The 13367-nt window shown below is 42.9% G+C and overlaps 1 protein-coding gene across 26 annotated transcripts in view; it reads left to right on the plus strand.

Moving 5' to 3' along the window:
• The window catches only part of LOC120423279 (tropomyosin-2), a 95696-nt gene that overhangs the window by 38940 nt on the left and 43389 nt on the right, over positions 1-13367 (plus strand). For 16 of the 26 annotated variants that reach the window (XM_039587036.2, XM_039587045.2, XM_039587043.2 and 13 more), the window contains 2 exons: positions 8203-8336; positions 9891-10008. In XM_039587036.2, the coding sequence (XP_039442970.1) occupies positions 8203-8336; positions 9891-10008 (252 nt within the window). Of the gene's footprint in view, positions 1-1372; positions 1553-1909; positions 2192-8202; positions 8337-9499; positions 9618-9890; positions 10009-13367 lie in introns of those variants that run through there. The other 10 variants (XM_039587038.2, XM_039587040.2, XM_039587046.2 and 7 more) reach the window with 4 other exon arrangements.

Consider the following 13367-nt stretch of genomic DNA (forward strand, 5'->3'; position numbering starts at 1 on the left):
GCGAGTATTGCACGACCGTCCTGGCGCCACCGTTCGAGGTCATCCGGACTCGCAAAAAAATAAACTTGATGTTTGTTGTGGTTTTGCACGCCAGAGTCTCTTACGTTTTAGGGGTCAAGAACGAGTCTCTTAACCTAGTTCGAGAGGGGGAAACTCTTGGCGATCGATATCCGAAGGCGCCAGATGGTCGGGTTTGCGTGACTCCCGTTGCGAAATTCGTCCGGGTAACCAGCAGCTGTTTACGCTAATTGTCAACGGCTTTGTTTACCTTCTTTTTTTAAAGGTATTCAAATCGACGACAAAGAGCTTGCGCAGCCTTGCGCATTCCTCAAGCGACAAGCTTCGTGGTCATCTCCGTCATGCGATCGAAACGTCAATAGGGCGATTGCTACAATGAATCGAAGTGACCATTGAACCGTGACGCACAACAATAGCGCTCCGGTGAGGTCCGGACGACTCTTCAGCGGGAACTTAGCCTACTGCGTGCAGCAGGTGTGCACACTGTTTACAATCTCTATGCAGATGAGAGCTGTACAGCACCCTAAGCGGAACAATGCCCAATCGCTCAGCATACCGAGCGCTTTTGTTGACGAATAATACAACTCGCTGGAGTGGGGGGAGCGGATTACACACAAATGAAACGGAAGCGCCACCCTTTTACAGGTGCTTCCAGTTTAGGTTGGCGACCAAACATACCAGCGGGAAGGTCGCGCAGCGATCCGTCACGGAACATTGAGTCGCGCGGTTCAACAGGTTTTCGACCCAATATCAGCCTGATTAGTGCGCGTTTCACTAATCTGACAGGTCAACTTGTCAACGCATCGCCGCCAACCTTTGACATTTCCGCCATCGCCTGCTTGGTCAACCGCGAGTGTGTTCAAAACCCGGCACAATGCCGGCCGCGCCTTAATCATTTATTAATCAATGGTTACTCGCGACAAAGTCGCGCGACGTCACTCACCGCGAGTTCCTAGCTGGCAACCCTGGCTGCTGTGACTCACACGATGCCGTCATTGAGTGGCCCGGGCATGAATGGGGCACAATCGCATAGGGTACAGGTGGTCGTGAGTGACCGCTGTCGCAGCTTCGCTGCCCAGCAGTGGGTCAAGACCATCTGGCTGGACGTCGCGCGGCAATTTTGCCCTTTTTTGGGAACCGTTTGCACACACTGGTACGTTCGGGGCGAAGAGTGCCACCGCCGCCGCGCGGAACTCTCACCAATGCTGTGTGGTGAGTGCCGTTGGGCGCGCCGCCATCTTGGAATCTTGCGGGCTGCGCTGGAGCGGTTCGTCGTCGTGTGGCTTCACATGCACGGGCCAGTATTGTAGTAGTTGTTGACGAAGTGAGTACTCCCTCGGCTGCGTGGAACTTGTGGGGTCGGAACTGCCTGGATTACATACCAGTTTTTTTTCTTCTTCGGTGGATTTTTTGGTGTAATTTCGGGGCATTTCGGCGAAATTTGACGGATTTTGACAGTTCGGAAGTGCGCCGCGTAGTCGCGATCTAGCGAGCGTCGAGCTGGAATTGGGTGGAGTTGCCAAGGGTTATTGGGGTTCGATCGAAGTGACCATCGTGTGTGCGTTGATTGATTGATGGTGTTCTGTGAAGAAGAGGGTACAGGGCCCTGCCAGTGACCTCGGTTGCTGCGATTGATGGAGTTTTCTAAAATTACTGCGATTGGGCTATTGATTGTGGGCTGAAGTTTGAAAATTATTTCGGGATATCCAATTTTTCTGGAAAAGAAAGAGGAAAAGTGAAATCGTGGTTGTATCTGTGCACTGCCGTACGGATTGTGTGTTTGTGATTTGCAAGTGTGGTTGTGGCTATTTATAGGAAATTTTCTGAATTGAATTTCTTATGAATAGCAAATGTCTACAAAATTGTGTATTTTTTATTTAAATTTCTACAGAGAAAGAAGATCGTGTAACAATTGTGTTCCTCTGCCAGTTTAGTGAAAAACGAGCAAAAATCAATTAGCATTTAGCGTAATTTAGTTGTATCGTATAAGGCCCGTAACCGCACACACAAATAAAAGAAGAGAATCATGGCTGCGAATTTGCAACAAAGTGGCACTCTGCTGGATGTGCTGAAAAAGAAGATGCGCCAGACCAAGGAGGAGATGGAGAAGTACAAGGACGAGTGCGAGGAGTTCCACAAAAAGCTGCAGGCCGAAGTCATGCGGCGCGAGGAAGTAAGTTTCGTTGTTGCACAACCCCGTATTAGAAGACTTCAAGTCAGCGCGACCCAATATCTCCGCAAGTCCGCAACTGTCATCTGTCAAGGTTGCGTCGCGCATTCCGTTCACGGTGAGTCGTCCTTGTCACCGATTTCGGCCGAGGATGAGTCAAGGAACCGAAAAGTTATGAATCAAGAAGAATTTGGAGAGAACGCTCACAACTACAGTGCATCGGTGGTCAATTCGCCGACAAGTGTTCGTCGCACTGTGGTATTTGTGCCGTCGCTTGCCACATCGAACGTCAAAAGTCGAAAATGATCGCTTTGACGTCGAAAGTTTCGCCCAAAAAAAGATATTTCGAAACCACTTTACCCCATAACAAGTGGTTGAACCCTCGGGAACGACCACCTTGCTCCAAGTAGCTGAAAACTACTTGTACGGCGTTAATGGATCCCACACCACCACAGAGCAGGCGGTGCTGTTGCGCATGCCTACTGCCTGGAAGAGAAGTGTCAAAGTCATAAAAATGCGCTCACGCACACAGTTATAGCAAGCTGGAAGTGACCCTCCAGTGTGGCTTTTACCCTATGACAGCCTCGAATGTTTGAGTGCGTCAAACAGTGTGCGTGCTCTTCCGCTTCTTCGTTTGTGTACATGGAATGAAGGTTGCGCTGGTATTGGTGCCAACCGCGTGAGTGGCAGTGAGTGGGTACTTTTGTTTTTCTTCTTTGGATTTTGGAGTATTTTCGTGTTCGCCTCGTTCGTTCGTGGGATTGAACTTGTTTCTTTTTCGAAGGTTCTTGTGCCTCCTGCACTTTGTTTACGATGCCTCTAACATAATAATGAATGTTGCAGAGCAGCTCGTTGGATTTGCTGGGAAGAATGGGGTTGTTGCTGGGAGTTCGTTAAAACTTGAAGGGTCAGGAAGTTTATGTTGGTGGTTGAACATGGTTTAGCAATTAAGACATTTTTTTTCATTCAGTTTGGATGTACCGAAATCAAGATTACACTATTTCAAGTTAACACAACTTCACAAGACAATAGAACACTCTTTTTTCACAAGTCTGGAAGTCTCCCCAAGACCTTTGATGTATTTGCGAGACTATAAGTCTACAATTATTCACAAAACTTGAAGTCTCCACAAAATTTCAAGTCTCTTCAAGTCTGCAAGTCGCCAGAAGACTACAAATCTCCAAAAGACTACAAGTCTACACAAGAGTTTAAGTCTCCACAAAAGTTTTAGTCTTTGCAAAAGTTCAAGTCTCCACAAGAGATCAAGTCTCCACAAGAGTTCAAGTCTTCACAAGAGTTCAAGTCTTCACAAGAGTTCAAGTCTTCACAAAATTTCAAGTCTTCACAAGAGTTTAAGTCTTCACAAGAGTTCAAGTCTTCACAAGAGTTCAAGTCTTCACAAGAGTTCAAGTCTTCACAAGAGTTTAAGTCTTCACAAGAGTTCAAGTCTCCACAACAGTTCAAGTCTCCACAACAGTTCTAGTCTCCATAAGAGTTCAAATCTCCACAACGGTTTAAGTCTCTCAACACATCAAGTCTCCACAAGAATTCAAGTCTCCACAAGACTACAAGTCTCCACAAGAGTTCAAGTCTCCACAGGGGTTTAAGTCTCCAAAATAGATCAAGTTTCGATATGTAAGGTCTTTAATTCGATTGGCAAACCTGGCAAACTAGTAATATTGGTCTCCTCTAATTCCCGGTTCCAACAAGTGGCCGGATCCCACACTTTCCATCGCTTGGACGCATTTCTTCCCCTCTTCAAATGTCGAACAGGGAAAAAAGTGACGTGCCACATTTTTTCTCCTTTTCTGTAGTTGCTGTCGTAGTTGTTGTTTGCCATTTCTGCTACCGTGGGTGATCTTCTGATATCAACCTCGTCTCTTTAGCCATTCATCGCCACTCCTGTGTTGTCTTGGTGTACGCTCATCGGGGTTTTGTGCAAATAAGGTGAAAGAAAAACACATACACAGTCGTTGAGGCGGCCGGCATTTTGCCGCTGTGTTGGTGAGAAACCGGACTGCAAGCAAATCTTGAGCCACATAACCACACTTTCTCACGGTGTGGATCATCGTCAGGCCGGGCACGACTTGGCTCGCGGAGATGCGGGTGGCGATGGCCACGCCCCGACACTTGGTATTCAAGGTTTGCGGACGCCAACTTGGATGTCACGCTCGATTTGTCGACGATTGATTGGTCAAGGTTTGCGCTCCAAAGAGAGGAAGAAGCTAATGGCTTCGGGTGACCTTGAGCATAACGCGCTCGTCGCGATGATGTCAGACTTGTTTGTCAACGGCCGTCAGCTATTGTAGAACTCTACACGTTTGGAATTTCGATTTGTGGAAGATGGTGAATTGTTCGGGTGGCCCACCTCAAGTCACAGTAGGCCGTACATCCGCTACCTCAGCATAACGACATGACATCACCTTTCTCATCGCTGTCGAAAAGCGAAAGTATCGCGTACCTAGCCTACTGCGATGTCCAGCGCGCCCGATTACTCACCGCTGGCAACTCCTCTCGACACAGTACTTGCTGATTGGTCGCGGACCTTATTTGAACGAGCTCCGCGTACGCCAATTTGACAGCTGCTCAAACACGGCGTCGACCTCACGACGCTTTCGTCGTCGTCATAACGATCCACTGACAGACACGTGGCGGCGGCCCCCCAACGCGCCATATAAGACGATCCTTTCTTACTCCTTTTATGGTGCAAGCTCGCTCGTACGGATGATGTCATTCGCGAGAGAGAGAGAGCCTCGCGACAAGGTCGGCTGTGATCAACCAGCGCTGTGATAATTGGTTCCCAAACAAATCATACGGTCTTGAGACGCGAATTCAGCGTGGCGATCGGACAGGTTTCCTTACTAGATCAGCTAGATCTCGCAAAAGGATGCAAGCATTTTAATAACTTCATTAAATTAATTAAGGGGGGGTGCAGGCAGCCAGGATTGGGGCGAAATCAGCTGCGCATAACTGTCGGAGCGCTCGGAGGAGGTCCTCATTAGGCGCGCGCGCGAATGTGAGAAGTGGAGTGAGTCACACGTTGTTGCGGATTGGACGGAGGTCGATCGCGCAAACGGAGAAATCTCGTCAATTAATGTGCAGGTCCGATATGGGCTGTTGTGACACCATCTGGTTGCGGCTTGTCGCGTTTCGATGGCATGTTTAGACAGATATCAAGTCAACAAGGCTTCATAAGACTACAAGTCTCCTCAAAACTACCATTCTTCACAAGTCAAAGTCTTCAGAAGACTACAAGTCTCCTCAAAACTCCAAACTACACAAGTATTCAAGTCTCCACAAGACACCAAGTCTCCACAATACACCAAGTCACCACACAACACCAAGTCTTTACAATATACTAAATCTCAACAAGACTCCAAGTCTTTACAAAAGTTCAAATCTCCACAAGAGTTTAAGTCTCCACAAGAGTTCAAGTCTTCACAAGAGTTCAAGTTTCCACAAGACTCAAAGTATTCACAAGATTTCAAGTCTCCATAAGACTACAAGTCTTCACAAAACTACAAGACTAGACAAGACTATATTGCCCATGTTCGCATAAATGTCCCATATGCAAAAACAGCAAGCTGAGAAAAACGCATTTGAAGTTTGTCCCATACATAAGGCTACGTGTTGAGTTTTCGCGAAAAAATTGGATTTCCTCCTGATTTCTAGAACAAAGTACTGGATGTTATAGGCTCTTTTGAAAGAGCACACAAATTTGAACAAAACTGAATCAATAACTCGAAATCGATGAAAATGCATATGGGACATTTATGCTATCAGGGGCAGTATAAGTCTACAAAAGATTTCAAGTCTACACAAGACATCATGTCTACACAAGACTTCAGGTCTACACAGTACTTCAAGTCTTCCCAAGACTTCAAGTCTTCACAAGACTTCAAGTCTTCACAAGACTTCAAGTCTTCACAAGACTTCAAGTCTTCACAAGACTTCAAGTCTTCACAAGACTTCAAGTCTTCACAAGACTTCAAGTCTTCACAAGACTTCATGTCTACACAAGATTTCTAGTCTACGCTTGAAGTCTTTTGCGTAAACTTGAAGTCTTGTGTAGACTACGCAAGACTTCAAGTCTGCACAAGACTTCAAGTCTTTACAAGACTTCAAGTCTGCACAAGACTTCAAGTCTGCACAAGACTTCAAGTCTGCACAAGACTTCAAGTATGCACAAGATTTTTAGCCTCCACAAGACTTCAAGTCTAAACAAGACTTGCAGTCTCCACAAGAATTTCAGTCTCTTGTAGTCTCCACAAGACTTGTAGTCTTCACAAGACTTCAAGTCTTCAAGTATGCACAAGATTTTTAGCCTCCACAAGACTTCAAGTCTGCACAAGACTTCAAGTCTGCACAAGACTTTAAGTATGCACAAGACTTTTAGCCTCCACAAGACTTTAAGGTGAAGCCGTTGATCATTTTCGAAGAAAATTGATCATCACTATAAAATATTCTTTATTAAATTCAATTTAACGAATTTCAGCACCAAAAGGAATCAGCATTTGCCGGTTGTTGCCTTCTTGAAGCCACTGAAAGAATTTTTGATCTAATTCAAATGTACTTCAAAATTTATATAATTTTGTGGCACAGTCATTGACGTCCTAGTTGGCAATCATTGACTAATGACGATTTCCATAACTTTACAAGGAATGGGATAATCGTTACCAAAAGGAATCAGCATGTGTAGGGCACTATTCTAAACAACTTGTACAACGAATTTTGTCAAAATATTTATGGCAACGCAAAATTTATATCTTTGAACGAAAAATCATGACAATGATGGAAGTCTTCACGTTAAGTCTAAACAAGACTTGCAGTCTCCACAAGAATTTCAGTCTCTTGTAATCTCCACAAGACTTGTTTCCACATGACTTGTGGTCTCCACAAGACTTCAAGTCTCCACAATACTTCAAGTTTCCACAAGACTTGTAACCTCCACAAGACTTCAAGTCTTCACAAGACTTGTAACCTCCACAAGACTTGTAGTCTCCACAAGACTTGTAGTCTCCACAAGACTTGTAGTCTCCACAAGACTTGTAGTCTCCACAAGACTTGTAGTCTCCACAAGACTTGTAGTCTCCACAAGACTTGTAGTCTCCACAAGACTTGTAGTCTCCACAAGACTTGTAGTCTCCACAAGACTTGTAGTCTCCACAAGACTTATAGTCACTACTCTAAGCGTCCACAATTCAACATAAATTGAAAGAATTTCAATCAAAATCTATAAAATGTCATTTGCTTGGCCAAGTTCCACTACCAACACAGTCGCAAACAATACCGGTGTGCCCTACAAAGAACCGGATATAGACTTTCAGCGACCGCCCGACTAGTTAGACCAGAATTCAATGAAACGGTTTCCACATCATTGCACGCTCGCAACTACATTTTCACTCGCATTTAATATCTACGCAAGATGCGCCCCCAACCGGAACTGGTTCCGATTCCCAGCTCGTGGCATTCAAGTCCGGCGTCCAATACCGGTTCTGTCATTGATTGCGCCATAATGGCCGTCTGCGCGCTGCTATAAAACAATTTGACATTTCTCGAGTGCTGCCGGGGTGACGCCCCGTCACGATCGTCTGCCATAAAGTCGCGTGCTTTATGTACTCCGCCGTTGCGAGTACAATGTCGAGTTATGTAACCCATCGCTTGACTACGGACGCGTGGTGATCAAGAGCGATCATGACTCAACTGAAGTTGCTTTTCGATCAAAACAATAACATTGCATCGAGAAACGTCAAAAAATCTAGTAAACAGCTGTTGCGAGAACCCAGGGAACGAAAGAATCCAAGTAGGCGTAGCTTACGACCGTTTAAGCGGATTACGGTTTACTTTGATTGGTTTTTTTTTGTAGGTTATGTTCTGACCAGGTTGGGTGGGCATCGGTAATTGATTGTGTTCAGAGAGCGGCTTTCCTTTTCCAGCTTATTTGGTTTATTTTCGTATCAAATTAAATTCAACACCATTCTAACCCCGATTTCTCTTTCTTCCTCTACTTGCAGGCCGAGTCCGAAGTCGCTGCCCTGAACCGTCGTATTCAGCTGCTGGAGGAAGATCTGGAACGTTCGGAAGAACGTCTGGCTTCCGCCACAGCTAAACTGTCAGAGGCTTCGGCGGCCGCTGATGAGAGCGAACGGTAAGTTCCGAGCGTTCCGCGTGGGGTGGAAGCGGTTCTGAGTGGCGCGGCGCTACAACCGGCGGCTGTCAGAGGAGGGAAAACGTCAAAGTTGGCCGTGTCTTTTGAACCCTGGAAAGGGTCCTCGTCTGATTTGATTTGTCAAATTTTATTTTTTTTTGAAACTTTTTGAAAATGATCTGGATAACTAACCGGGACTGGAACGTGCTCTGAAAACAATCGCCATTTTTTGTATGAGTTTGACAAGTTATTTGACAGACAAAACGATCGATTTTGACATTTGATATGACATTTGACAGATAGCACAATGTCAAAGAGTTTAAGTTGGTTTGTAAACGGAACATTTTGCCCACGAATTCTTATGTTTACATGAGGTTTGTGATGGTTTCTCTGTTTGTTTACAAATCGATTTAGGCCCTTTGGAACTGTGTTGCCAAATTGACAGGTCATTGGAATAACGATAAGTTGTTCAAAAAAGTTGGAAAAATGGCCTTTTTCAGTAAATTTTGATCGTTTTCAAATTGTTCAAAATGTTTATTATTACTTTCTGATTTTTAATCAAATCAATCAATAGAGGAGCTTGCTCCGAAATCATCCGGCATTTTGTTTCATGAGTTTGTTGTTTGTGAGAGATTTGACTGACAAAACGAGCGATTTTGACATATGTTTGGCAGCACAATGTCGAAGACGTGTTCAAGTTGGTTTGTAAACGAAATATTTTGCCCAAGAATTCTTATGTTTACATAAGGTATGAGAAAGCAGCTTGATTTGTTTACAAATCGATTTAGGCCCTTTGGAACTGTGTTGCCAAACTGACAGTTGTTGTTTTCATTAGAATGGAATTTTATTCAATAAATGTTGTTTACAAATTTACATAGACCCTTTGGCATCATTTTGACAGTTCAATGTTTATAATTTTTCGTGATATTTATTGAAATCAATCAAAATGCTCCAGGATGCACTGTTTGTTGATACTTTGAACTTGGACTTTTTAATAATGTTTCTAGAACTTTTGATTAATTTGTCACATCCGGCTTAGTTATTCAGATCAAATATTGCGAATTTAATTGCATTTTAAATTTCCCTAACATTTGAGAATTCCCGCAGTAAAACTAACGTTTTCCAAAATTTCCAACTTCATCGATCTCTCGATGATCTCGCAGGATTAGGAAAGCCCTTGAAAACCGTACAAACATGGAAGACGACAGAGTAGCGATACTGGAAGCACAATTATCCCAGGCTAAGCTCATAGCAGAAGAAGCAGACAAAAAATACGAAGAGGTTTGTGCTTTTGCTTCCAACCTTCGAAAAACGGTTAGGTGAACGGCTTCCCCAAGCTCGTTCAAAGCAAGGTTAGGGCCGGTTAGGATTGTTCTTTTCCACAGGTACCCCGCTGCAGCAGTCGCCACCGCCACCGCCAACTACGACCACACTTTCTCCCACAGCAACCCGAATCCATCGCTAATCAAACTTTTTTTCCCCTCAATGTTTCCGTTCTCTCAACTGTCAAACTCGCCGCCAACGAAAACAATAACAATCCGAAACACCCCCCAGTGCCCGTAAGATTCTTGAGAACCGTTCCCTGGCCGATGAGGAGCGCATGGACGCCCTCGAGAACCAGCTGAAGGAAGCCCGGTTCATGGCTGAGGAAGCCGACAAGAAATACGATGAGGTGCAAAAGCCAGACATTACTTGAGTTTTGCGTTCAACACCCCCGTTTGTTTTGTTTTGTTTACCGATTGTTTGTTTACGCATATCATCCTTCCCCTTCCCTCCTTCCCATCATCCGCAACCATCACATCACAGTCGCGATCGTGAATAAATCGGTAATCTGACAGTCGCGAAACGTCAGACGCGCGCGCGCTTCGGTGCAGGCAAGTTACGTTAGCGATGCATGAGCTAACTGTCGCGCGTTTAGAAAGCAGCAATAGAAGTTTGTTTACAAAAAAAGCAGAAGAGAAAATCAGGGGAGTCGTCGCCAAATCCTGCCACACAATGAGAAACAGTTGTTTTGGAATAGCACATCACTGACTAAATATTATTCTCACTGAGCATTGAAATTTGAGAGAGTTTGATTGTAATCGAGATCGCGTGAGAGGATAGAGAAAATTTTTGTTTTGTTTAGGGTGGCACCATTTCGTTTTTTGTTTGTTTCTGTTTTGAAAAAGCTAGGATTTGAACCGCGGTATTGTGATTCCAAAGAGAAGAAGGTGCAAGAGAATCGGATTTTTATCACGACTGATTTAAATTTGATTGTTCAAAAGTTGATTTTGAGAATTTATTTTCACTCAGCCGCGATAATCATTCGTCTCTCTTCAAATCGGTTAAGTGAGAGGTAAAAGGGATTTGTGAGTAAGAAATATCTTCAAAAACAGGAGACATTTAGAAGTTTTCTAAGAAACACTCATTCTAATCTCTGAGCGAGCTTGCATGAGTTCCTCTCCAAGCGATGAGCCAAACTCACTATCTCGCTTCTCAGAGATCAACTCTGAATGAGTGACTTTCTTTTCTTTGGACAGATAATTCTGAAGTCTGAAAAATCTCCAAATATAATTTCTGTTACAAATATTACTCCACAAATCTCTCACCAATTGTTGAAATTCGCGGTGCTCGTTAGTAAGGTTAATATTGTGACATTTTTGAAATTTAGTATTTTTAATTTCGTCGTGCTGAAAATCATGTTTCGTTAAGTTAAATTTCAAGAAATCTTTATCATCTTCATTCGGCTGCTTTTCCACACTTCCCACGTTTTCCCCTTTCCTCCTACATCTAACACCATCCTCCAAACTCTTACAAATTTTCTTATCGTTTAAAAAAAAACCGCAAAGCAAAAATCGAACAAAATTGTATGTCCAGGCTGAAAACTCATACCAGGAACGGCTTGAAACACTTTTCCGCTGCAAACGAAGAGACTTTTTTTTTACTTCAACCGGTAGCTATTTACTAGAAAGAGAGAGAAAAAAAATGGAGGCCTTAACCGTCATCAGCACTTAGGAGCAATAAATAGTGAAGAAAAATCAGTGTCTTACCCCTTTGTCAAGTGTAGCGAGGGCGAAACGATTTTTAAAGGCGAAAACGAGGTTGAAAAAGAGTTTAGATCTTGATTTGAACGCTTTTCTGCAAGTTTATCTTCAATGAGCATCACTCACGATTTTCACGCTCATTTGCTTTCGTGATTACTCTCACTCACAAATCAACAAAGTGAGCATCACTCAACGATGATTTTCATGACTATTGATTTGCGTTTATCCGATCTTGCTCTCACCAACAAGACGATAGAACTGTCAGATTTTGAGTTACGATCACTGAGTTCCGAATCATGGGAATTCTCTCATGATAGCAGGAGAAGAGACTTCAATTTCTCTCTCACTTGTATCTTGTTTTATTCTCCAAAGATTGAAAATCTCATCTGAGATTATCTTTTATGAGAACGAAAAGGAGCTCAGTGAGTGTTTAGTCGCGCACACCCTGACGAACTTCTTCTCACTAACACAACGATAAAACTGTCAGATTCTGAGTGACGATTACTGAGTTATCGAAGAGAGTTCTCTCATGAGTGCGGGAGGAAAGTGTAAAATTTCTCTCTCACTTCTTTCCTGCTTTAATCCGCATCAAAGATCACTCTCAGATGATACTCTCGCCTGAGATTCCCCTTTCGACGATCAGGAACTCAGTGATTATATCACTTTTGAATCATTTTAGACTCTTTTTCTACTTCGTTTCTGCCAAAATTTCGTTCGCTCATGCAAGCACGTTAGAGAGCTTAACTAAACGACTTAAAAAAATCGTGAGTTACGTGTGATGTACACCAAATGTTGTGTGTGTGAGAAAGAAAGAGAAAGCAAAGAAATCAATTAGGAAAAAAACGTCCAACTAGAACTCGCAGGAAGCAGTTAAAAAATGATAAAAATCCAACAACCCCTTCTTCGTGGCTAGAAAATTGCAATCATCAAAGTAAAGTAGTTAGTTAATCGGCTAGTTAGGCCAAGAACGGTTGGAATTTGCAGCTTAATTACGGCAGAACGAGAGAGCATGTTTGTTGCAGGTGGGGTGTGAAATGTATGAAAATTACACACACCTCTGGAAGGTAGAGAGAAGAGAAGAGCAGGAAAAATGCGGGAAGTTTGTGTTAGTTTGTTGTTGTTGTATTTTTACAAGCAAAGCAATACGAAGGTGGTATTATTATCGCGAAGATAAATAGGCGTTGAGAGGAGTGCTAGGAGAAAGAAGAAGAAGCAGGAAGATAAACATATTTGACGAGTTGATGATGTAATTGAACACGTGTTAATAATATTAATAATATTAAACGGTTGAGTAAAAAAAAAACAATACTATCTATACAATGAATGCTGAAGAAATTATATATGAAATATATACTATTTTAAAACCATTGGAAATTATTTAAATAAACTAGCGATTACACAAAAAAGCGAAAAAGGCAAGCAACTGTGTTTTATTTTACTTTTCTCCGTCGATGGTCGGTTTTACAGGTTCCTCAGCGATTCCTCTTTGGGTTTTTGGGTTGATCAGATGGATTCTTGGATGACGAAAGAAAACTAATTGGGCATAAAATTCAAAGAACAAACCTTCTTAAAATGTATTACACTTGATTTCCGGATTATTAAAAAGTTTTCCACGTTAAAACTACTATCATTGCTATAATGTTATATCAGTCTATTTTTTTAAAGGAAATTATAAATGTTTTGTTCTTTTGAATTTTATGTTTTTTGTTTTAATTGATAGTTTTCTTCTTCGTTTCTTATTATTACAGCAAATGTTCACAACTTTTGATGACCAAATTCGTACTTTATTCAGAAAATGCACATTCAATGAAAACGGATGAAAATCAAAGGAGTTTCTAAACTAGGGACCATCCATAAACCACGTGGACACTTTTTTGGGAATCTCAACCCCCCCCCCCCCCCTTCGTGGACAATTGTCCATACAAAAAAAACTTTTTTGTATGGATCGTGGACAATCGCCATACGCACCCCCCTCCCCCCTGAAGTGTCCACGTGGTTTAAGGATGGT

Source organism: Culex pipiens, chromosome 3, assembly GCF_016801865.2.
Source record: "Culex pipiens pallens isolate TS chromosome 3, TS_CPP_V2, whole genome shotgun sequence".
In the NCBI taxonomy this organism is placed as follows: domain Eukaryota; kingdom Metazoa; phylum Arthropoda; class Insecta; order Diptera; family Culicidae; genus Culex; species Culex pipiens.